This window comes from Diadema antillarum, unplaced genomic scaffold (assembly GCF_040938485.1).
Source record: "Diadema antillarum isolate AM-2024a unplaced genomic scaffold, OU_Dant_1.0 seq00000190_RagTag, whole genome shotgun sequence".
NCBI classification, from domain to species: Eukaryota; Metazoa; Echinodermata; class Echinoidea; order Diadematoida; family Diadematidae; genus Diadema; species Diadema antillarum.
In genome coordinates, this window is record NW_027271254.1 from 536503 (window position 1) to 563773 (window position 27271).

General features: G+C 35.6%; 1 protein-coding gene across 1 annotated transcript; it reads left to right on the forward strand.

Moving 5' to 3' along the window:
* Positions 1-14031: 14031 nt before the first annotated feature.
* Positions 14032-22192, forward strand: LOC139728678 (transmembrane protein 272-like). Its single transcript, XM_071639614.1, has 6 exons — positions 14032-14040; positions 16766-16841; positions 17522-17632; positions 19404-19463; positions 20986-21204; positions 21960-22192. Exons 1-6 carry the CDS (start codon positions 14032-14034, stop codon positions 22190-22192), a joined length of 708 nt encoding a protein of 235 aa, XP_071495715.1.
* The last annotated feature ends 5079 nt before the right edge of the window (positions 22193-27271 follow it).

Here is a 27271-nt window from a genome sequence, read left to right on the forward strand (position 1 = left end):
TATATAACTACAGTATGGACAAGAGTCGACAAAGTAACGTTCTCACTATATCAGATAATTCGAAATGTTTCCCAACGACAAGAACGTCAAGCCGATGCTCTTTGTAATGTTGAGTTCTTTGAAGCATTGTAATATCCGTCTGTATTAGCTATATGTCCTCAAGACAAATTGATGATATTATATGCATCTTATAAAAAGCATGACTAACGAAACGTACAAAGTTACTTGCCAAACTACTATCTATATTCCATTTTTCTATTTCCACTACAATTTCTTTTGTGGTATCTTACCAGGGATTCGACAAAGTCGTATTCCGGAAGTTGTAGAGCGCCCTCCATGGCAACCCCGTGAATTGACAAAAGAAGAGTGCACGGACAGCTTTGGGATAGTCTGAACCGACGTCCCGTCCGACAAGACCTTGGTCCCACACGGAGAAGGCATCGGCAAGGAGTAGTTTAGGACCTGATTCCCGGAGGGACCGAATCTGTTTGGACACATGCTACCCTCAATGTCACTCCCAGATGCGGCCATGCGCACTTTTCGATTTTTGAGAAATAATGGCTCAGGAAGATAATAAAGAGAGAGCGAGAGGGAGAGTGAGAAAAAAGAAAGAAAAAGAGGAAGAAAGAGAGAATAAGGAGAGGGAAGAAGATTGCACCATACACGGGGTTAAAAAAGTGAATGGAAGCGGGAAAGTCATGAGATAAGGCAGACAAAACACTCGTTTCATTTGTAAGAAATGAAATCGAGAATGACGAAAAAACATTGAAAGAGGGAGATGAGGTAGATTTAAAGGACAGATGGAAAAGATGGATACGAAAGGATGAGAACAGAGAGAAAATCATTACTGGTTATACTGATGTCAGCTAATACGATTACGTACATTTAGTGTTAAAGGGATCGTATAGTTTTGGTTGAGGCCTAATTTCAGGTTTCTAACATTTTTTTTTGTGAGATAACGAGAAACCTCTTATAAAATCTGAAAGAGCACGTGATTCCATGAGGAATTCAACGTTTATTTGATGAAAATTGGTTTTGAAAAGGCTGAGATATCCAAAACAGAGCGATTTTAATAAGTATGGGACCCCCACTTTATTACGATCGCTTCGTTTTACTTTGATTTTGGATGTTCCAGTCATTCCAAACCCGATTTTCATCAAGTAAACTTTGAATTCATCTTAAAATGGTATGCTCTGCACTATTTCAGTGATTTCTTGGTATCTCGCAAAAAAGTTAAAAGCTCAATTCTCATCTCCACCAATACGGTACCATCCCTTCAAGTCACAGTGGAATTACTGAAGTGAAAGTTTAAGAAAATTATGTACAGTACATCCTCCATTCATTATATCGGATCGTTTTTCCTTTGCAACTTTTCGAACTAGGAAATAATTATTAGGAAATAACGATTATCTTCTACTTCTTCTGGAAAACTGGACGAGCAATCATCTATATAGTGACATAGAAACATAGTGATGTATATAAAATACGAATTGATGAACACGAGGGCCTCGCGTTCATTAGAATTTAACATGACCCAATATGGAAATATTTCTCTGGATTTTTCTTTAATTCACCTTTCTCTACAGCTTCGTGGCCTGAGTCTCTACCGTTCTGAAAGATAAGTGATACAGGGACTTATATAACCGCACATAAATGAAGAACTTACCATCGCAAATTCTTTATAACCAAGAGTTTTCCCTATAACTAAGCAAAGCGTTTCCACCATATAATATTCGTTTATGGAACCCACCCTTCTAGAGAAAGTCCCCCTTTTGTTTACTCTTCGGTGTATCCCAGTAACGGCATGTCCTAACTTGTTAATCTTCGACTATTATAGCAAGGTTATTGAAAAAAGAAGAAGCTAACTTTGTTTGGTATAGACTCTCTTCTGATGATGACCGTTTTGTCTATATCCGAGGATAACGTCTTGCACAACTCGTTGCCATATGATTAATATATGAGACTAACCTGTTGCCATAGCGACCACCAGTATCGTTGTAAAGTCTCTTGTCGTGCGGACTTCTGGCCTGTTCTGTTAATAACGGGAAACGTAACGGGCAAGTGGTGTTGAATAATACAGTGCAGAACTTTCACCTCCAATTTTCTTTTTTTTTTAAACGTGACTTTTGTCAAGTGAACTTCCTTAAACAATTCGTTCTTTGGAATCAAAACGAAGGAATGGCTCATCTATTGGCCGTCACGAGCGAGAGTAAGGGGGTTGAATACAATGCCAGCCCTTGTAGAAATGAAACTTTGATGCTGGACTCAATCAACATTGATAACTAACACCCCGCCCATTAGAGGCGAAACAACCCATCCCCTTCCTATAATAGAAAGGTCTTTAGCAACTGTGTTTCTTTCCCCCCAAATCAGTTGTGATGAAGGAACCAGCCCTGTTACCATGGCAACGTCACGGAAAATAACATAAATTGCTAAGGAGTGTGTTTTAAAAATCTATAATAGCTGCATGAAGGCCTATTGCGTGGTGTTTTGTTACTTACAGTCACGGTCCTGTCTATTAAGATCAATAATCATAGCGTCAGTGTCTTATGGTGATTATAGTTGTTGCTTTAGTAAGAGAAATAATTTATACAAATATTTCGTGAGAAGAGTGCCAGTCAATTTGAAGTACATTGTAAATAAGCAATCGGATCACTTTTGGCCAATGAGGTGACTGAGCTCGACATCTGAAGTGTTTTAAAATATCGTCTGTTTTCCCGTCATTTCCAACAGCTTCGTACAATATAAGCTTGCCAATCCTCATTCCACAATAAAAACGGACAGTCCTACCAAGAATGAGTAGTTATTTATCCCCCTTTTTTGTATTTTCAGAATAAGAATCTAAAACTCAAATAACTTTCATCTTTCATTTCATTTCATTTCGTGTATAAATTTTTCAACATTCCTAACATACATCTAATGATTGATGAAAAGTGACAAGTATTTGAAAATTCAGCGTATAATACACTCTTTAAATAATATCATTTATCATAATTTATTATTATTATCAAATATCATATTATGTATGATGCAGTACTCTCCATAACACTCGCTTAGTTTTATGCATTGACTAGATTAATCATGATATGGCCAGTAGAACCATTGTCAGTATCATAATTAGAATGACATTATTTCTGACAAGCTAAACACATTTGAGAATTATCATCATGTTGAGTACAGTGATGTAATCTATATATAGTACATCATACATGTGATCATTTTTGTGACATACAAACAACGTTGCTAAGGATAATAGATAGTGCAAGCTGGGATTGACCTGCACCTTTGATTTATATTTCATGTTGCTATCCCCCTCATGATTTCATTTATTGTCTAGCTTGCCATATTCTGTGTTACCAAACAAGAAATATGTATATATTTTATTCATTTCGTGAACAAAATTGATAGAAAAATGTCACAATAATTGTCCTTTTGTGTTTCATCTTGAAACATTGAGTATCTTCTGTTTCTTGTCTACTTGATATAACTACAAATGATTGGTAATATTACTAAAAGGATATACAATATTCCTTTCACATGTTTTCAGAACAACACTTAGATAGTAAGGCTCTTTTCACATTTCTTTAGTCGGGCACTGGAAATATGACAATTTTACAGGGATTTTGTTTTGTGACGTCAGACATTGGAAAGGTAATCATGGATCATGGCAATGTGGTTGTGGAAATGCTTGAAAATTATGCATGACTCTACAGCTTTCCACATCCAAGTCATATATGTATGAATATATATATATATATATATATATATATATATATATATATAATATATATATATATATATATATAATATATATATATATATATATATATATATATATACATATATATGCAAATAAGAGCAATAATTAGTTTCTGCTAGGAGTCCTAAGAAAGCATAGATTCACAACAGTAGGTCAATATAAACTCCGTTAGAGACGTAAATTCGACGAATTTTCGCCTATAGGGCTTTGTCAAGTCAATACATTTTTGACAAATGTCATTTGACAAGTGTCAAATGTATTGACTTGACAAAGCCCTATGGGCGAAAATTCGTCGAATTTACGTCTCTAACGGAGTTTATATTGACCTACTGTTATGAATATATATATATATATATATATATATATATATATATATATATTTATATATATAAGAGAGCGTTGTTTTGGGACTAACCTGTTTTTCAATTTCAGTTTTTTTTGGGGGGCTAACTCCTGACGGGGTGTCGCCGTTTATTTTGGCCAATGTTTTGGTATTTCATATATTGTATATATATATATATATATATATATATATGAAGAGCTTGCTTCCGAAAGGCGCTAAATATATTGAAATAATGATTGATCTAGGAGTACTGAAAAAAAATCGCTAGTACTTAGTTTAAAGAGTAGTACAAGTTCATGGCATATCATGACTATATCGGTAAACTGCAAATAATTAAGAATAACCACTGACTGTTAATATGTAGGCCTACTTAGAGAAAAAAGATACTGGGATAAATCAGAAATGCATTGATACACATCAACCTTAATTGGGGAACGGATATATTACGTAGGATTTTCGTTCACTAGATATCGCGCCCCACAACTTAAGATACTCTCTCATGCTTCATGGATCCATAACAGCATAATGTGTATAGTGCGATTACTTGTAAAATTTTCGAGTAGTATGTGCATGTGACATGTTCGAGTAGTATTGCCATTTAAACATAATTATTGTTAAAGGCAGATTTTGCATGATGATGAGTGCAAATACATGTAGGTTATGCTTTATGAGTAAGAAACATTAGTAAGCAAATTGAAAATTAATACATATCTACCTTCTGAAATTGTCATTGATTAAGATGTGCTATACAGAAATGACCACGTGACCCCCAAATGCGCTCATTATCTACCAGAGTCGACAGTCCTATTTCGTTATCATTCTGACAGCGACTATGCATCAAATCTATTCCTGCCTATAAGCGTTATTAGGATGGATGAGGTATTCCAAAATTTTGCCCCTTTGAATTTAATAAAACGCTGAAAATCATTAAATATCATAATATGCAAAAATGATATATGTGCATATGTATATTATACTTACTATAGTCGTATTCATTCCTAAAAAAAATACAGTTCAACGTTACTATTTTTTTTACATGAAAAATTGTAATGTCTTATGTTATTGCAGTTAGGCTCATGCTTAAATGAAGAAATTTTGCTTTTCAGATTATTAATTTCAGGAATACATACCTCGTCATACTGTATTTGTACAAACACACACGCATATACATTCATACCTATGTAAAAGATATGCGCAGCATGATCACAACAACGAGGAGAAAATGACGTATCAATATGAGAAAGGCTACAAAAATTGTTCTCACCATCTTGCTGACCGACCAGATTGTCATTATTCCAAGTCGTCTCCTTCTGTTATAAATCTGTATTTGGCTCTTGATTACTTCTCAAGTTTATCACAAAAAATTAAACTCCGAAAAGGAGGTGATGTCTTCAAAAACCCAACTGTAGTTGGTAGTCTCCACGAAGCAATATCTCGAAGTATAGAAGGCGGGAGAACCGCGTGGCAACCGTTAGCATGGTAATAAAGATTTCACCAGAAATGGAGCAATCCCGTTAATGAGGGTTTTAGTTTTCCGTCTGCAATATCCTACCATCGCGAATAGTGCGCGTGAAGCTGTGCGGATGGCGGGAAATAGGAAGTCTATCAGAACAACAAAGCATAAAAAAAGAATAACAAAATTGCTCGTACGTTCAAGGATGGCTGTGTTATTAGCATTAACAACCCCCCCCCCCCCCCCGTTTGTGTTTCATCAGGGCCCCATTTCATCAAAGGTTGATATGATAACAAAAACTGTCAAGGAAAAGACAGGAATCCAGCTTCCTGATTGGCTGTTGCTATGGGAAGTTGTCATTCCAGCGAGAGTTGCCATCCTAACATCTTTTATGAAATGGTTCCCAGATTAAACCTAGGCCTATTCAAAGAGCAGAGAAGTTTGTGTCAGTAAAATAAGTGAGAATAGGAATAAATGAATAATCTTTATTTTCAAGTGCTTTAATCTGGATTGTTTGATTATGTCAGTCATGTGGACATTGAATAATGTCGTGATGTTTATGTTTGAATTATGTATCAATAAAAGAGCTGTATTGCAAAAAAAAAAATAACTGAGAAGTCATGATGCTCTCAGAATGTCTACATCTGAGAAGACAAAACCAAATCCAATAAGTAATTGTGAAGAAATGTAATGAAAGCTTGATTAAAAGAATTTCATTTTTTTTTTAATATGAGTTTTAAAGATCATTAAACCTGAGTATATAGAAATATAATCAAGTGTAAGGAATACAATTTAATTCGCTATCCGCAAATGAAGCATTTACCTCTTATTTTTGGTTCGGAGTATCTCCCTTTACTTCAGATTATTACTTCAGCTATCTTTCATATTATGACGTCATTTGCAGCAGTATTATGGTTATTATTGGATTGCAGTTTTCTAGGATGCTGGTAAGGCCATATTCTCTTTTAACCCTTTATGTGTCAGTGAGTTTAATGTCCACAGATTCTACACACATCTATGAGACTGAATAGATGTGGAATACTTTTCTAAATATTCTAGTTAAACTTGATGGCCACTGCTGTTTTAATGCTCATCAAGGAAATGATTATAGTCATAGGATAAGCAAGAAAAATAGACATGACGAAAATAGATCAACTGTGCACAGAATGCAAATAGTATGATATTAATTATATCTGATCATATATACAGATATATACAGATATATACAGATATATACATATCTAATTTCTATGCAAGGGCTGATTTAATCAGCTTTTGACCCGTTTTGACAGGATAGTTTGACAGTATTCGGGAGGTCCGTCAATAGTTGAGCTGAGTGGTCAGGAGAGCTATTGTTTCAGTGACAAAGAGAGAGAAAAAAGACAGGGGTAATTAGCGTTGTTTATCTAGTCCGAGGGACGAAGAGAAAATGAATGACACACAAATTAGGAAATTAACGTTATTGACAAGATGTCTAATTATGCTACGCCCTCTTCAAACCCAACTGCGGGTCAATGTCACTACCACTGTGTTTTCTGAATTATTCTACGCGCAATGGAAAGCAAATAAGATTTGTCTGCCTTTCTATACATGCCGACACATGCGCAGTTTGTAAACCGATGGAGTGATCAAGGAATATCTCATCGCATGCTACTCTGCCATTTGCAAGCTCGTCGAGGTTCTGGTTCCTGGTGGCGCTATTTTTTTATAGAAATGGAGACGAATGAAATATAATTTTATGCTTTGTACGTTTTGCGTGTGTTGTGTGTCTGTGTGCGGTTTTTGTGCTTTGTGTGTGTGTAAAGGTGTGTGCGTGTATGTATGTGTTTTCTTCTTCTTTTATTAAGGCATATACAATGATGTGATTATTAAACGGCCATCCCGTGGGTGTGTCCGTACTATTTGAAATGACCATCACTATTTTGTTAAAAAAATCGAAACAATCATCTTGTATTCATTATCATGAATACCATAAAAGTTAAGTTCAAGGGTACCAAAATTTGATTACTCAGCAGAGCGGGTAATAGATTATTTCAGAGCTTAGCTGTACAGCATAATGGAAAAAAAAATATGTGTGACCTATACATCTTGCCAAATTTGATGTATTAAGCATAAATCGTAATCTGTATAACATTATTGAAATAACATCTCTTACAAGCGAATCAATACATAGGCCTAATAACCGTTACAAGCAAACAAGTGTTGCCATCACTGTTAACACTCAACAATTTATGCATAGTTGCTTGCAAAAATATGCGGTGTTAGTGTCGAGATGTATCGATGTATTGGATAGCACGTCATTGAACCAGTTACACCTGTAACATCACAATTAATTTTGCACTTTACTATTTATTAACAGTATTGTCTCTTGAAACTGGAGGGACAGTTTGAACGGCAAATCCACATTTTTAAAGAAAATATTAAGTACATGAGTAGACACAATGATTTCATATGAAGAGGATATCCGGAAGAATCCCATACCTATTTCTTCAAGATTAAATGTGAAACAGCTATTGTGACACCACGTATCATGACATTTTCCATGTGGAATATCACGCTCGACATGAACTGTAAGATGTCTCAAAATAGAGGGCGTAAACCAGTCCGATATCGATATCAGAAATCTTTAAAATTAATCATGGCGCTTCAGCGAAACATGCAACTTTGCCATGTCAAACCTTGCAAAATAAATGTGATATGAAAGCTCAACGAGAATTAATAAAGACTAGGACCGAGCATACTTTGGCAGGGGTCTATGCGGAACAGGTTAAGTAGTCTTGATTGGTTATGGTAATACATGTATGATGATCATAATTGTTTTATTTCAGCTATTTGAAACCACATCTCCACATAACATTAGCGTTTATTTCTATACAGGGGTCAAATGACTAAAGTTATTCATATAACTTTTACAGAAAATGTACAATGTACATTATTGATAGTGCCATATACTAGTAGATTTGTGGACTTTATCGTTGTTCTTAAGCAGACATATTTCATGCTCTTAAAAAAAGAAAAAAAAACATTACACTGAACAAGGATGATGACATAGGAGCCTCACAGATTTTTTTTTGCCAGTATTGTAGCATGCTATACCATTACCGCTTGCTTGACAAGTTCACCTTTGTAGAATTTATGCATGCTTTCTTCTTTTGTTCTTCTGCCATGAGCAGCCAATCAGGCATTCCTTTACATATAAGAATCATATATTATATTATATTATATTATATTATATTATATTATATTATATTATATTATATTGTATTATATCATATCATATTATATTATATTATATTATATCATATTAGATCATATCATGTTATATTATACTGTATCATATCATATCATATGATCAATGTGATATTACATTGTATATCATATAACTTATTTCTTTATACCGGACCCAGACTTTGGAATAAATTAGATAATAGTTTAAAAGATTCCCCCAAATTTGTCACATTTAAATATAAACTCAGAAAACATTTACTTTCTACTTATAATCTTAGAGAATTTAAATTGTTATAATTTATGCTTGAGCTTTCACCTGTCCTGATATCGCAGCACTTGGCGTGTTCTGTGTGCAGACCTCTCTTCTTTCTTCTCTCCTTTTCCTTTCCTGTCTATTGTTCTTCGTAGACTTGTATTGTTACCGTCTTCTCTCCTCTCGGTACTGTCTCGCGTCCAACAGTGTATATGCGTGTGGGTAATTGAATGTGTGTACGAATGTATTGTCCTTGTCATATTTTCCCGGTACACGTGGTTCAATGAACAGTGTCCGGGCACTATAGCATTGGTATTCTATATTTTTTTCCCGACCTGTGTATCTCAAAGTAACTACATGTATATTGTTATAGAATAGTATATCATTCACTCATTATTTATCTAGCGATCCACGTCCGACAAGCTTTGCTTTTTAGTGGATCACTATTTTCCATGATCGAATTTATTTTCCGCTCGCCCACGTAGTATTTGTACAGTTTTCCTCTTTATTATTGTACATATATGTTGTTCTATAATTTGTCTCGTATATTACATGAATCTTTTGCAAGCGTTTGAACAATATCATTTAATGACATGTATACATTGTACTATGTTTTTGATTTTCGTTGATTGGAAATAAACTATGATTGATTGATTGACTTATTGTACATAATCATGTACACACACACACACAAACATAATATGTATATATATATATATATATATATATATATATATATATAATACACATACAAATCGATTAATTGTAGTCCACGTATCAAATATTACCAAATATAGATTAGAACTCAAGCTCATGCTATCAATACGAATTGTTTATGGGTGTTTTTTTTTTTTGGGGGGGGGGGTGAACACATACATTTTTGAGTTTTCGCCTTTTGATTCTTTAATCAAGAACACTTGAAAAAGGGCGGGGAGCCAAAAAAATTTGGTGTCAACAAATAATTATTGCATGATATACTATACATACTATTATATATATATATATATATATATATATATATATATATATATATATATAATGTTTGTCATTTACACATTTCTTTTAATTTCCATCATCTATCAGATGTTAAACTCTGTCGTAGATTCTGCTTTTCATATACCTCTCGAAAAATAAACTGTTTAGTTTAAATTCTCGTGGTACATTCGTCTATAGTTGCTGAGTCATGATAGTCGGCATGGTACATGGCACGGCGAGACCGAGCGACGTATACATTTTTTTTTTTAATCGGAGACTGATTTCATCTTCATTCCTCGTTCCCATGACAACACCTTAGTATGGACTCAACGACCTTCCGCACAATGACGTGTTCGTAATCAACATTGTCTTGATCATATTTCATTAAGAAACAAAGAATCGCTGTGTACTCCTTCTGAAGGAGGGATCATCATTAGTGTCATTGAATATTCATGGCCTTCTGACAATGGAAGAGCTACCTGTCGGGATCCTTAATTATGGAATACACACATACACACTACATTGATGACACACACACACACACACACACACACACACACACATATATATATATATATATATATATATATATATATATAGAGAGAGAGAGAGAGAGAGAGAGAGAGAGACAGAGACAGAAGTATTGGAACAAGTTCGCACGCGGTTGACTGCAGGTTCATCCGTATCAGTTTATTGCAACTCTGAGTTTCATGCAACCTCCAAGTGTGTGTATATAGGGCGTATAGAGATACATTTATACATTATATGTACGCTTGTATGTCTATACATGTAAGTTGATACTAATACTATACATATGTTTATATGATAGGTAGACTCTTATGAAAAATAATTATGATCTGACAATATCATCATAAACTCTCTGTCTACCAGTCGTTTCATTTATCAATTTGACTGGTTCACGTAGAAAATAATAAACTCTATACCATTTTGTGTACTTTTATAAACAGGTAGGTCAGTGAGAAGCGTACCTTTGAACTGTTTTTTTTTTTTTTTTTAGTATTTAGTATCCAATAGTCCATTGCCAATGCCTGGTAGTGGATTAGATTTATTCGTAACATCTCAAATCTTGCGCATTTATGCGCTCACGGGTCATGTCAACGTGAATTTAGCTGAAATCATCTGAAACATGTTTCCCAAAACGATGTTTCCGGTTACTCTCTTATTACTCGTAGTCATTATGTAAACGTAATCGAACCCAGATGGCCTCGTACTGTTGAGAGGTATATGTGTGATCATTCATGTTTGTAAGTGGATGTGTACACAATAAAGGTGGGCATGTTGGGTGTTACTGGTTTAACAAAATGCATACTCACGAATACGTCATTGCATAAATATTGTTATTGTTCTATCTTAAAGGGTTGGATAGTGTTGGTTGAGATGAGGACTGAGGCTTTAACTCTCTGCGAGATAGTAGGAAACCACTTATGAAATGTTACAGAACATGCAATTCTGAGAGGAATTCAAATTTTATCTGATGAAAATCGGTTTGAAATGGCGGAGATATCCAAAAACATAATAAAACAAAGCGATTCTAACAAAAAGTGGGTCCCACCTTCAATTAGGATCCATTTGTTTTTTATATTGCATCCTTTTCAAAACAAATTTTTCATCTAATAAAATGCTCTTTCATATTCCAGGACGGTTCTCGTTATATCAAAAAAGGTTACAAACCCGTAGCCCCATCTCAACCAAAACTATACCATCCATTTAAATGAGCACTTTGTATTTCAGCTCCTATCTATAGTCTCGCCTTGTGCATGTTGTGATCGCGCTTTGGTTTTATAATTCACTACTTATAGGGCTTCGCTTTGAAAGGGCCAATTTCTCTTCAGAAATAATGTCTGACGAACCCTTCAGGATTTGAATAAAGCGAATGTCATAACACCCCAACTATAATAATACTCTCTTTGAGGCACCTCTAGGTCGTGTCTCCTGTGTTCCAGGTAACCATAATGCAGAAGCCACAACTACATGACAACAAAAGGGCTCCGCGAGAAAAATCGAAAGCCTTTCTGCTTTCATCTTGTACGATGAAGCCTCAGCACGCAGGGCGTAGACAGTCTTCCAATCGGGGAGAGGATTATGATTATGTAACACCACTTCACGTATGTAAAGTAGCAAGATGAGGAGAGAGAGAGAGAGAGAGAGAGAGAGAGAGAGAGGGAGAGGGAAAGCACGCCGTAGGGATCCAATGCATGGCCGCGGAGTCTATCGACTTGCCAACGCAAACAAGAATACAAAAGAGATTTATTTATTTTTACTCACTATTTTTTTTCTCGCATTTTCGACAGAACTCATGGAGTGTCTATCTGTAGACAGGAAGCTGCTGTCCACCTCCCTGGTGCAGATGAATATTCAGAATTGTCAAGTAGTATTGTACAGGCAAGTTGTCTTTAATCGCATCACTGCAATGGCACAGCATGACCACTGCGGTGAACCATAGAATTTCAAATGTGACTAGACGTGTATGTCAATTCAAAATGGACATCGTTTATATGAGATTATTTTACCATGATTAAAGGCCATAGCAATATACTTAATGTCAGCTGCTAGAATCTTATCCTACAAAAGATAGTGTGATGATTTTTTCGTTTTATACTTTAGTGACTATGTCCTCCTCGCCAGGTTATCTTCATATTATTTTACTTTCTATGACAAAAAAGGTGTAAGATGTAACAATACTTTATAGTATATGAAGTAATCCTATAGTAGGCCTATATTCATCTCAGGAGTTATGTCGTGAGGGGATTAGAGTCGATTTATTTTCAGTTCCTTTGATGGTAACTTTGCCAAGTTGTGAGTATTCATGGCCTTCAAAAGAGCTGACTGAGACCGCAAACAGCTATATAAATTTTCAATTAAGTTTCTTTGTAGTCGAGCTTCTGTTAAAGACATAATCCTCCCAAAAAAACAATAAGCTTTAAAAGGAAGATTTAACAAAATTCTTACAGAAAGTTTCAAAAATGACAAAAATTGGACAGCAAATAAGGAAGATATGGCATTTTGATATATTACATTCTTTCGGAAGACGTTTCTTTACCAGTCCTTATGAATATTTATATGAGCTAGTCGAGGATGTCATATCCTCACAATTTTTCGTATATTATTATGTTATATACAATTCGGAAAATTTGATAATTTTACCAACACAGTTAAAAGCATAATCCCATACAAAATATATCATAGTTAAGACATTTGTTGGGTGGTTTTAAGGCAATGTTGATTTTAATACAGTTGAAATATGATATATTAGCAATTTCTGTAGAGAAAATGAATGAGAAATTGTGATAGAATGACATCATCAACTTGATGATTTGAATAATGATTTATATCACACACTTATCAAAAAGTGCTTTCCGAAAAATTGCAAAATTTCAAAATTGCATAACTTCCATATTTATCGTCGGAATTTGATCATTTTTGCACCGTTCTGTGGGGACTTTTTTGTCCTCTTTTTTTTTATTAATCCTATAAAATTCTGGGTGGACTTCTTCTTTAACTCTTGATAAAAGAAGAAGAAGAATAAGAAGAAAAGAAGGAGAAGAAGAAGAAGAAGAAGAAAAAAAAAATGCCGGTTGAGTGTGCGCTCCGGATTTGAAGTGTCCGTACGTTGCAAACGTGCCCAAGCGTGACGAAGCCACACGACTATCTTTCCCATCTAGTCTTACGATAGAAAATTCCGTGGGTGCCCGGCTTGGCATCGATAGATCGCTATACACGGGCCTGGTCCAGGACACCAAACGGTGACTGGCACGACGTGTTGTTAGCTCATAAAACGTTTGTCAACATCAGGCTTCGCGGACAGACAACAGGCAGGGGGCGAACGTCCATGGTGACCGATGCTGACTTCGGGATAACACACCTATACGGCTAAGAAAAGGTGTGGCTGGATTCATAAGCTTTTGCACAAACGTAACGACCGTCAGAAGACAAAGTGTTCAAGGAAAAAATCAGAGGATTAATTCATTCAACTCTTCGTCTGTATAATATCCGTAGCCATGAGTGTGGTAAGTGTCACACTATATTTTCATAGATGTATCCATTATACAGGTGGTATTTGTGCTAATGGGAGTGAATAAGTGTTTGTACTATGGAATTATAACCAGTTGCGCTTGTCTACTTACTGTCGAGATGTGCAAGCAGCCTTCAAGATGCTATCTCATGGACTGTCTTGCCACAGAGAATCGGCTTTGTAGTATCTGGCTATTATAGTGTAGTGTTCAACGTTCAACATCAGGATGGATAAATAAAAGAGATGTAATGCACAGGGCGTTGCGAGCCCAAAAGCATATGCCGTAATTCATTTTCTTGCAAGTCATGTTGCTCAATCTGATGAACTCATAATGTTCTATGTTTCGAGATGAGAAAGAAAAATGAGTATATTTTGATCTATGGACATAGTCACTAGGCACCTGCATGTAAGTAGAGTATAGGCCTATAGATATTGCAGCATTGGAAAATTACCCATTTTCATTGAATTCCGTACCTCAAGATAATGATTCGTATTTTGTAGGTAGATGGAGCATAATCTTTGCAATGGAAGTGGTTTTATATATATATATATATACATATATATATATATATATATATAAGTATTGGAACAAGTTCACTTGGTTGACAGCAGGCTCATCCGTATTTATTGCTACTCGGAGTTTCATGTCACCTCCATTGCCTGATGATTGCCAGATGATTGCCTGATGATTGCCTGATGATTGCACCTCATGGAGGTGACATGAAACTCCGAGTAGCAATAAATACGGATGAACCTGCTGTCAACCGAGTGAAGTTGTTCCAATACTTCTGTCTAAAGCTCTTCCTTTGAGGATATCGAGCACTCTTCATAGAAGGATAGAATCACCAAGTGTGTGTATATATATATATATATATATATATATATATATATGTATAATGAAAGATGAATGTGAGATGATGTATTACATAGGTTGCTAATTACCACTATCCTTTTCATAATTTTAGGCATTTAATGGCAATATATCCACCTGAACGCCCCCGAGAAAAAAAAAAACCAAAACAAAACAAAAACAAAACAAAAACAAAAAACAAATAGTGACTATTAATTCCCTCATGTTTGGAGAATACATGTATAGATGTAAATGGATGTGATAGTGTCGGGGAAACAAAAATCACATTAAAGCATGCAATCAACTGTTTTTACTGGTAGTTGCATTGTGTAGATCCATCCTTTACTGATAAGGGTTTGTAACAACTTATGTCCACTCTCAAGAGTAAAGTTTAATCTTTCATTCACATTTCTTTATCTGAAAAGATAATTCGACGACCTCGTTAATGCAAATCACTCTATCGTGAAATACAGCACAGCACACATGTCTTAGACCATCACTATAATATCAAAGATGTACGCCGAATTTGGCAGTAAATATATCAAAGTCACTGAAGCTATAACGTCACCTGATGTTAGTCATGTCATAATCTTATTCTGGTAAAAGAAAATAATTTGACTCTTAAAGGCATAATTTACCAATTGCATATGAAACAAAAACCCAGCATATATAGTGCTTTAAACGTAGTCCTAGAATGTGAGTTAGGGATGGAAACAATCACTGTAATAATTTGAATCCATATAATCGATGTTAATTATTTTTAGGTACACAAAAATGTGAACAATAGGTATAATAAAACTGTTTCCATACTAAACCGTCTACAGTTAAGGTTTTTTTTTGGGAGAAAAGATATTGATATTTTCTTATATTTTAGGCTTTATTACGAAAGTTTTATGTGGTAGGAAGTTTTATGACACAACAGACCTACACATGTACATCAAATATGATATCTTGATTTCTTTTTAAATCACTGCTCCCAAAGGTAAACAGGAGCTTTGAAATCCACCAAAGCTAAGGTCAGAAGACCATTTGACATGCGTTAAATCTCAGTTTCAAATGTTACGCACTGTTTCGATTGCTTAAAAGTCAGTCGGCTCTATTGTTTTGAGAGAGAGAGAGAGAACGAGAAAAAATGTGATTCAGGTATTTTAATCACAAAATATCCATTAAGTATTGATATCGAATCAAACTGTCGGCATCATGCATTGCCCGGCCCTGTATTGAACAGAATGGGTTTTGAACGAGTAAATTTGCATTACAACCTCTCATGTTTCGTGTTTCATTTTGTATATTGCCAATTCCAACGCATTCTCATTATCGGAAACATAATGAGACATGATCAAACTCCGCCACATACTATTACCAAATGTTAACTACGCAAAGTATCGCTGAGTAAGCCTGTTAGAATTCACGTTTAAATATTTTTTAGTTAACAATGAGATACTATTCAGCTTGAAATGCAAATGAAGAAAACATTTTTCTTCATTAATAATTAGAACTGATAGGTACTACATACGTTACAGCAGTCGTTTACTCTTTAAAAGAACGCAAAACAGAAAACAAAAACTGGCTAGTATGAATATTATCTGTTAGTGGGAAATTGAGTAAAGAAAATTAATCCCCTTTCCTTTGCTCAATTTTCGACTAATAAATCAAAATCAAATTAAAATCAACAAAGTATTTTTGTTGCGGTGATTGATTTTAAGTCACCAAGGCTTTCAAACACTGAACATATGAACAAATGAAAAATAAACAAGTCATAATCATAATTTTGTGACGGCAATTATTACTCTTGTCAACGATGTTTCAATGACCAATATCATAGTGGAGTGAGTTACCTTTACTTTCAAACATATCATTTTCGTGACAGGACCCAGAAAAAGGCGAGGCGCCAGCGACCGGAGCAGGCGATGCGCCCCCACCGTTCGAAATGGATCAAAATCATGGTAGGTGGCTCTCATACGTCCGTGATATTACACGCACCAAAATATGGAAAAACGATATGGATAAAATGAGAGGCATAGCATATGCTGTAAAAGTACAAATGTGTTATGTAATAACTATGATGAATTTGGAACGCCAGGAGGTAGCTGCGACTGTGTCTGGTTTACACATAGTTTTCCAGTAACTCTGCTCTTATTGTGACGATGCAATTGTACGAACCTGTATGATTATAATAAAGAAAAATGCCATTAGTGTTGCTCTCCAGGCGTTCTGCGTGTTTTGCTATCGTTATTATCATTAAATACAAGTGTGCCACGGGCTTCCACAAACACTATTTATATAGTTTCATTAGCTAGATATACCATCGTAATTATGATTACAGATACGAATACACTCGGGAGCATTAATCCAAATGACGATGAAAAAGTATTGAATGTCAATTGATGGGCCTAATACATTAAAGACCTGTGCTTAGTCTTAAACTGTTTTCTTACCAAAAAAAATATATTTATGAGATTAATTAAAATCTGACTATTTCCGTAGATTTGGAAACGAATAATCGATATCAATTCCTATGATAACAGTATATCAAGATAAAAGTGTATCATAGGTCGGCTCAGAACGAATGGTTTTCCTCAATAGTTGATAATATGAAAATATATTTTTTCCCACTGATGTTTAGCTTCACCGCCGTCTTACACGTCATTATTTGGCCAACTCCAGAATGTCAAGAAGGAGAATCCGGCTCCCACCAGCTTTGCAAAAGCATTCTACTCCATCGTAGCCGACACAAGTACGTACGGCATTGACTGTCTACAAAGAAAATTTCATTTGATTGTAATAATTGTTATTAGTTCTCTACATGTTATTGTAATCACAGAATGCTTTATGCAGGATCGCTAGTATAAGTCGATTCTGATTGGCTGAAGCATCGTAGAGAAATTAGGAACACACACACACAGACACATCCACCCCAAACACACACACACACACACACACACGCGCGCGCGCGCGCGCACGCGTGTACAAACACAAGAAACCCACTTAATCAAAACCCAATCACTATTAACGTATACGCGTTGCATCGCGTCACATTGGAAGGCACGTGATCACGCGTCACGCATTCTTCTCAAACAGCGGGTATACGATGGCGCCATTTCGCTTCGTTTCATTCCAACAGGCGCAGTTGATAAGCTTGAATGAATATTCTATTCTGAATTCATCGGATTATTTTAAAATAACCACTCCCAAAAATTGGGTCAATTGATTAAAGAAAATTACTGTCAGAAAATTATTATTTCAAAATAACGACCACTTAAAACCACTTGAAATTAACGACTATCAGAAAGTATTCTAGACTGCAAAAATTCCGGTGTTAAATAGTGAACACCGAGCTGGTGTTAACTTTGCGGTGCTCATTTATGGTGTTAAATTAACACCTCCGGGTGTCATTTCCAAATATAAAACTGTTTTGGAAGAGTTTCTTAGTAACTGCACTTCTTGTTGATTTTACATTAAAATACTAGATTTTTGAAAAAATGTGAAAATAAATCTACACCACAGTAACACCAGCTGGTGTGGTCTCTTATTGAAGCTGGACGGGTGTTAAACCATTGATATTAACACCAACAAATATCAAATCAACACCATGCGGTGTCATTTTTGAATTAACACCAGTACAGCGCCAAAATAACACCAGGTACAGTGTCAAATTAACACCACGAAGTGTCAGGTGAACACTTTTCAACACCATCGCTGTGCATTTTCTACACCTGTGGATGTGGTGCTCTATTGAAGTTTGATCGGTGTTAGATTTAACACCCATGGTGTTAAATCTAACACCGATGTTTTTACAGTGGAATGTAATTAGACGGTTACTTGGTTCAATGAATTAATGAAAATGACTGGTTTTCGGAGATATCAATGTATTTCACAAGGCTTTCGTGAAAGTATAAGAAGAAGGCTGCAACTTTGTGAAGTAGAATATACAGTTAAGTGTACATATTTCATTGAAAACTATGACTTTATGTCTAAAACCCATGTCTGATTGGAATGATAAGAAATATCATTCTTGATCATCTTAAGTGCGAAATAAAACAGTGAATTTCACAAAATGTTATGAATATGTCACAAGCTTCATATTATTGTTCTTCCAAGTAAAACGTACAGTGGACAGCTAACAAGAATTGCTGTTTGAATGGAAAGAGAAGTCCAGCTAAAAATATGTGCATGTTATGTCATTTTCAATGTGAATATAATTTATGTCCCATAGCAATGTTGTTTTGGGAAAAAAAACACAAGTAAAACAATAACAATAACAAAAAACACCCCACTGTAAATAAGTCAATGTTTGTGTAAACAAACACAATGATATGTATATTGTATATGTATATCTATTTAATTCCATTTACAGGTGCATTTCTATTAGAATTAGAGTAGGACACCACCTTTTGACATCCTTACTCATACTGTTGCCAACGAACTGTTTACAATTCTTAGGTTCAATCAATGTCTTTCAAACTGATTTGATTTGATTTTTTTCCCTTAATTTTAACCCCGAACAGTTGGCATGACAATTATGCTTGGCATTCTGAATGGAGTCCAAATCGCCATGATTGTGATTGGTAAGTTAGCCAGAATTTCATATGATTTATAAAGATAATGAAATGCTTTTATATGAAACCCAGGCATCCTGCCAGGCATTGCCAGGATAGCCCGTTCAGTGTTAAAGCAGATGACCCTGACATTCGTGTTACATCACTGCAAAAAGTCCGATGTTAAATATGAAACACAGAGCTGGTATCTAATTTCCGAAGTTTATTTATGGTGTTACATTGTCATTTCAAAATATGAAATTGTTTTTTGAATAGTTTCTTGGTAAGTGTTCTTAGTATTGATTTTTAACTTCAATGAGACGATCAATAATTTTCCGATAAAGTCCTTTATTTTTTGATGAAGGTGTGAATATGTTTACACCACAGTAACACCGGTTGGTGTGGTCCCCCATTGAAGCTGGACGGGTGTTATGCCATTGATTGACATTAACACCAGCAATATCAAATCAACACCACGTGGTATCAATGTTGAATTATCACCAGCTACAGTGTCAAAGTAACACCACGAAGTGCCAGGTGAAGACTTTTCAACACCATCACAGCATACTTTCTACACCTGTGGGTGTGGTTCTCGATTGACACTTCATCGGTGTTATCGATTTAACACCCATGGCGTTGAATCTAACACCGATGTTTTTGCAGTGCAGGATTCGAACTCAGGACGTCCGTTTGAAAGCATAAAGAGTGTCATCTACTAAACCACAGTGTTAAAAATACTTGAATGTCCATGTTTGTTGTCTCTCATAATGAAGCCTCGCTTGGGTGACTGAATTGGTTTGACTTAATTGTAACTAAGCTTGTACTTTTGGTTTAATTATGAACAATGTATGATATTTTGTGCATTCCCTAACTTTGTCACATTCTCGAAATCCTGTGTTCTCCTATCGTTCTTTTTTGCCATTGATTCATTATGTACTGAACTCTTAAATGTTATTATTGAGCCATGCAACATTCTAACAACGAAGCTACTGCTGTACAGGTTCCTCGTATTACACAATATTCATATTTGTTCATTCATATTTGTTTATTTCTTTGTCAAACTGTCTTGTGCTGAACTTCTGTCTTGAAATCAAATAGAATGTACAATTATATGAAATGTGGATTATGAAACATTGAATAAAGATATGTCTATGATAGAAGTAATGTAAACGGGAATATCCTCTTTGACTAGACTGCTGGTCGCTTTGACGGTGGTGATAGTCCCCTATGTAGCACCAACTCTTCCCCTCCCTTATGACGCCCTCTTTCAGTCTTTAACTCTGTACGAGATGCCGCATCCAATAGAGAAACTTTCCAAGATGTTTGTATCATCGAGGATTGAAACTGATTATTACAAAAACGTAAACACACTTTGGCAATCTTCATTAGCAGGAATGACCCATGATCTACTGGAAATAATCCTTTTTTTTTTGTGCCAGCGACTTTGATTGGATGTACACAGTGTATAACGTTACGGAGTTTCTGTGCGCCAACCGGCGCTGAGAGTACGCGAAGGGTTAATTACTGTTTCATCTCTCTTCCCTTGATACAGGATCTCTCTACCTCGATGATTGTCCTAGGCAACGACTGATCCCGATCTACCTGATCGTTGAGGGTTCCTTCTTCATCTTGAAGAGTATCTTTGACATGAAAGCCCGCATCCAGCGCAATAAGCTACCAGCCGAGGAACAGGAGGAATACCAGCCGCCGCTCTGGGAGAGAATCATCACCCGGACCGTCGGAACGTTCCTCTTCGCCTTCTTCATCTGCGGTAAGTGGCTGTTTGATTCTGTCATTTTCATCTTTTATAGGCCCCTCTGGAAGAGCAGTGGTAACAATGAAGAGGCTAACCTGGGTAAAGAAGACATTATTATAATTACTACTACTACTACTACTACTACTACTACTACTACTATACCACTGCTACTACTAGTACTACTACTGTTAGTATTGCTTCCACTGTTACTACTCTTAATGACACCTGAAATGATAATAATATTGATGACAATGATGATGATGACGATGATCGCTGTTATAATTATCATTACTATCATCATTATCATTATTAATGTTATTATCACTTTACGTTCACTTCACATAGATTTTTAACTGCGAGAGGAAACAGCATAAGCTGAGGGGTATAAGTTTTCTTTGATTTATCTCCCGCTATTTTCTTACTGTTTTCCTCGCGGTGACACTACCACAGACTACGCCTATCTCTTATTGCCAGCAGTAACATGATGTTTATTTTAAAAAAAAAGTAAATCAGCAGTTGCGCTCTTACAAATTTCATTTGTGCAGAGGGAGACAAATTGACAAAACGTTACACCGATGTCTTACCCCTCTATTTATCAATTTCGTGATTTCAACATTCATAAGTTGATTTAAAGAAAATAATTGAAATGCAGGAGACCATCTGAAAAAGCAAATAGATGCACGATTTTATACATGAATGTTTGTGTGTGTGTGTGTGTGTGTGTTTTCATATTTCTCACCATTTTCATTCCGCTCACCTCCTTCAAACAGGGAACGTGTGGACGTACAGCATCTACAGACCAAACTCGTCGGACCCGAGCGCGGCGGACTACTGCCATCCAACGCTGTACTACTTCGCCTTCTGGAACATTACCGGGACGTACATCATCATAGCGCTCTTCCAGTGCTGCTGCCTCACGGCCTGTTTCATTGCCTGCTGCGCCTGTTGCGGCGCTGCTGCTGCTGGAAAGAAGAAGCAGGAGGAGGAGGAGGAGGCGAAATAGGTGTCCCTTCTCTCCCCACCCTGGCCAGGATCTCTTCGCGACTGACATTGATGAGGAGTTTTATGGGCATCTGGGGCCAGGGGCTAGGGGAAGACGCCACCCACTGAGTTACACTATTATAACCTATTCATAATCTGTTGATCGCCATGGCGACGCACTTCTTGTTTCACTCAAACACAATCCATAAACACAATCCATGTAATTACACATATTTCCATGAAGGAAGTGTCCTTCAATTTGCCAAATTCTGTTTCGGATGAAGAAATACTGAGTAGAGCCAAATACAATGAACGGGAGAGTGGTGTGGTGGTGTTTGGGATTGGGGGTTGTGAGGGGAACTACACTGTTCACTTGTTGTTCACTTGGTTACTTCTCTCCTTCACCATAAAAGGGGGCCTATACTCATTTGTTCTTCTGTTTTTTTTTTTTTGAGGGGGGGGGGTGTTGTGTGTGTGTGTGTGTGTGTGTGTGTGTGTGTTTGGTTATTCACCTTCAGGGGTGCATCATCAAGCTAGTCAGCGCTGACAATTTCAGCAAAATTCTTGGTTTGGATTGGCTGAGATGCTCTAGTCACTGACGATTACTATGGTGATTGTCAGAGACTGACAACTTGTCAGTGCTGACAACTTTCATGAAACGGTACCCAGGATTAACATGATTGCTATTGAATTGTAAAGACTCTCTTGTCTGTTGAATTTACAGTTAGTCACTGCGATGTGCTTCTGACGAATTGCACTGACGATCCTGATTGATGCCGCATCCAATAGAGAAACTTTCCAAGATGTTTGTATCATCGAGGATTGAAATTGATTATTACAAAAACAGATAGGCGAAGCGCAATTTACAGTCTGGTTCATATCATAGTGCTCTTCACAAAGTGAAAACATTTGCTCAATCTGTCAGTCAACAATTTACTTGGACTTACTCTTACACTTACTCCAGGAGATAGAAGTTACCCATTACGCAAGACTGCGATGATGCCTATTTAAAATGATAAGAGCGACGAATTTGTTGGTCGCCTCTATTGGTTTTACAATGGCAAATCATTCACTATTATGCATCTAATTCCGTCGTAACGTTTTTAATGACTTTGTTACATTTTGTATGAAATGTCCCTAATGGAAAATTATAAGAACAAACATTTCTTATATTAATCAGACGAGAAAACAGACGACGGAAATGTTACGATACTGAACAGAGGGCAATAACCTCTCTTTCTGAAGGCTTGTTCGGCTACGAAACTAGCAGAATATGATGAATTTAGATCGATGTCGGGTGTGTTAATCGTGGCTTCTCTTCAAATTTATTGTTGTTATGTTTGAACGCGTGATGGTGTATATAGACTAAAAAATGTATGATATAGAGCTTAGCTTTAGGCTTGCTTGCACTGACTGTAATATCTGTATAAGTACTGGACTGGCATTGGCCCAGTATTATGTCTTGTATGAAATTTACATCAACAAAATCATAGTCCATAACTTCTAATTACATTTAATTCGATAGTGGTACTGTATCTGTGTTACGTCAAAAAGTTGGTGTAATCAATTCGCCTGGATGCAAAAAGCTGTACAATCCTATTTCAAAATATTCTACCTTTACGATGCAAACTGTAAGATATCAGGTTGGAGCACGATGTGCAGAAATTTGAAAGCTGTGTCAGCGACACAAAGAGATACGCAATCCTGAAGTATTTCTTCATTATCGCATTATTCAGTGGTTTCCTGTTTTAGATACAGGATTGTAGGAACATTTAAAAGAGGTAACAATACTGATAGCATTTGGGATAAAGTATAGGGGTTTTTGAGATTTTGTATCTGGAGCATGTTTTGACTTAGAGGAAAATACCCATCAGACAGTAACTTCCTAATGAGATGCCATGAGATGGAGCCATTGGGAAAATTGTGTGAAATTGTACATTATGTATCATAAAACGAATATCGCTAAATCTATAACTGTCTCTATCTGTTGTGTAATCCTTTGCAATATTAGTTCAGTACGTCTCGAGGTAGTGATAGCATAGCGCCATAACACAAAATGATTATGCAAATAAGGTTCACATATCACGCAGTGACTTCAATACTGTAGTAAAATTAGTGTATTAAGTCTATTGGCAGGTAATTTCATCTTCTCAAGTTGTCGCTTAATTGATTCTTTTATGACGTCATTCAGACTGTATGCAATCTGTCTTTATATTTCATCTATTTCGGTACAATGGTAAGCATAGTAATCTTACGATATGATATTTTTCATTTCATTCATTCATTCATTCATTCATTTATTTTTCATTTCCAACAAAAACATATAAATATATTACAAAAATTGAATACAGTGCATAAATTTCATCATACAAAGTAAAGGATAAATTTACAGAAAACTTGTAGGTATAGGAAAATGTTGGAAATGGGGAGGAATGCTAAAAAGCTGAGCTTGTAGGCTGCATTCCCCCCACACGTAATACAAGAAATTATATGATCGATAGACTGATAAGCATTGAAAATGGATGAAACAAAGAAACTAAGACAAAAAGACCTATAACCTAACTTGTCCGAAACAAAAACCCTGAACAAATCCCTACACTACACTAAGTCGCTGTCATGCCGGAAAAGAGAGGAGAGAAACAAAATAGTATGTGTGTGTGTGTGTGTGTGTGTGTGTGTGTGTGTGAGTGTGTGTGTGTGTGTATGAGAGAGAGGGGGGAGAAAGCAGCTTAATGCGTGGTGTGAAGATAAGAGACAAAAAAAAAATAGGACACGAGAGGTAGTGGATGGATGGAGCCGCTTAGCTGTAATTCCAATAGAATATAAGGTTGGATTTTACACTTCTTTGCAACCAATAAAGAATCAACAATTCTTATAACTGTTCAAAATATTTTTCTTCAGATTACTCTTAAAGGAACTTAAACTTGGAGATGTCCTCAAACTGTTAGAAAGGTTGTTCCAATATTTAGGTCCAGCAAATGTAAATATAGAATGTGTAAACATTGTTCTAGTTAAAGGCAGATGGAATTCATCTGAGTGACGAGTTGGATATTTATGGAACGAGCGGTTTCTCGCAAACATGCTTGTGAAGACAGACGGCAACAAATTATTAGAAAGTTTATACATAAATTGGCCAAGACAATAATAATAAATATCAGTTATCTTTAAAATTTTGTTTTCAGAAAATAAAACATCGGTGTGGGCTCTCCAAGAAACATGAAAAATTATTCGAAGAGCTTTTTTCTGGAGACGGGACAGTCTGTCGAGATATGATGGATGTGTGTTCCCCCAAGCTATGATGCCATAATTCAAATAAGGTAAAATCAAAGCTGAATATAACATTAAAAGGGTGGGAATAGAAAAATAATATTTAACTCTATTAATAACACCAATATTTCGAGATATTGTGTGACAAATACTATCAATATGTGACTTCCATGAAAGTTTATTGTCAATAACCAAACCTAAAAACTTCATTGATGCAACTTCATCTATAACTATATCATCTATTTTTATATTATTAGGAAGATTATTTAAAGTATTACTAAATAATATACATTTAGTTTTAAGAAGATTTATAGACAACTTATTTGACCTTATCCAACATAACAATCTCTTTAATTCAGAATTTAACAAATCCACCAAAATATGAGGATCTGAATGAGAAAGAAAAACATTAGAGTCATCAGCAAAAAGTACAAAAGATAAAATATTAGAAGCATTTATTATATCATTTATATACAAAATGAATAAAAGAGGTCCCAGTAAACTACCCTGAGGTACACCACAGGTGACAGATTGGTTGCAGGAGTTTTGACCAGATAGAAAAACATACTGTTTACGATCAGAGAGGTAACTCCTGAACCACTCCAAGGCCTTGCCACGTATACCATAGTGACATAATTTATGAAGTAATATTTTATGATCAATGGTATCGAAGGCCTTGGAGAGGTCCAGGAAGACACCCACTGTGTGATGAGCCCTATCTACTGCTTTGGCTACTTTTTCAATAAAGGAGAGAATTGCTTGAGAAGTGCTATGTCCTTTGCGGAAACCAAATTGTGAATCAGAAATGATATCATAAAAATCAAGAAATTTAAGGAGTCTAGAATAAACAACTTTTTCTAACAGTTTTGAAAACGATGACAACAATGAAATTGGTCTATAATTACTAATATCTTCCTTATTACCTTTCTTATAAATTGGGATTACTTTAGCAATTTTCATTCGTAGCGGAACAACACCACTGCTTAATGACAAATTAAAAATGTAAGTTAAAGGTTCAACAATATTCTCAGCTATATTTTTCAGAATAACGTTATCAATACAATCAGGTCCCGAGCTTCTTTTACTTTCCAAACTCATAATGATATCTTTTACTTCATAACTAATAATCGGATCAAAAAAGAATGAATTTGAGTTGGGTAATTTAAGAAATTCATAGAAATTTTTTTGACAAGCAGGAGTTTCATTAGCAAGATCATGTCCAATCTGCGAAAAGTAAAGGTTAAATGCATCTGCAATCATCACAGGGTCTGTTATTTCCTTGTCACCAGAAACAACTCTTGTAACACAAAACTTATCATTTTCTTTATTTATAGCACTGTTTATTATTTTCCAAGTTTTACTCATGTCATGCTTACAAAAGGATATCTGATCCGCGTAATACTTCTTTTTTTCATAACGCAATATTCTTGTAAGAGTGTTTTTATACATAATATATTTACGATGAGATTGTTCAGTACGTTTAATTTTGTCTGCATAATACAAATTGTTTTTCCGGTTTATAGATCGTAGAAGAGATTTTGTTATCCATGGTGATCTAGGATACTTTTTGTAATCACGTTTAACTTCTACCAAAGGAACATATTTCTCTAAATGAGAATTCAAAATATTCATAAAAACATCAAATGATAAATCCGTATCATGAGTGCTATATACTTCTCTCCAAGTTTCTTCATTCAGACTATTCTTCAAATTCTGTAAGTTATCCGGTGTGACTTTTCTAAATACTTCTCTAGTGGGACTAATTGGTTTCGTGGTGACTGGGATGGATGTGAAAATTGGAAAGTGGTCTGATATATCTGCTAAAATGATATTC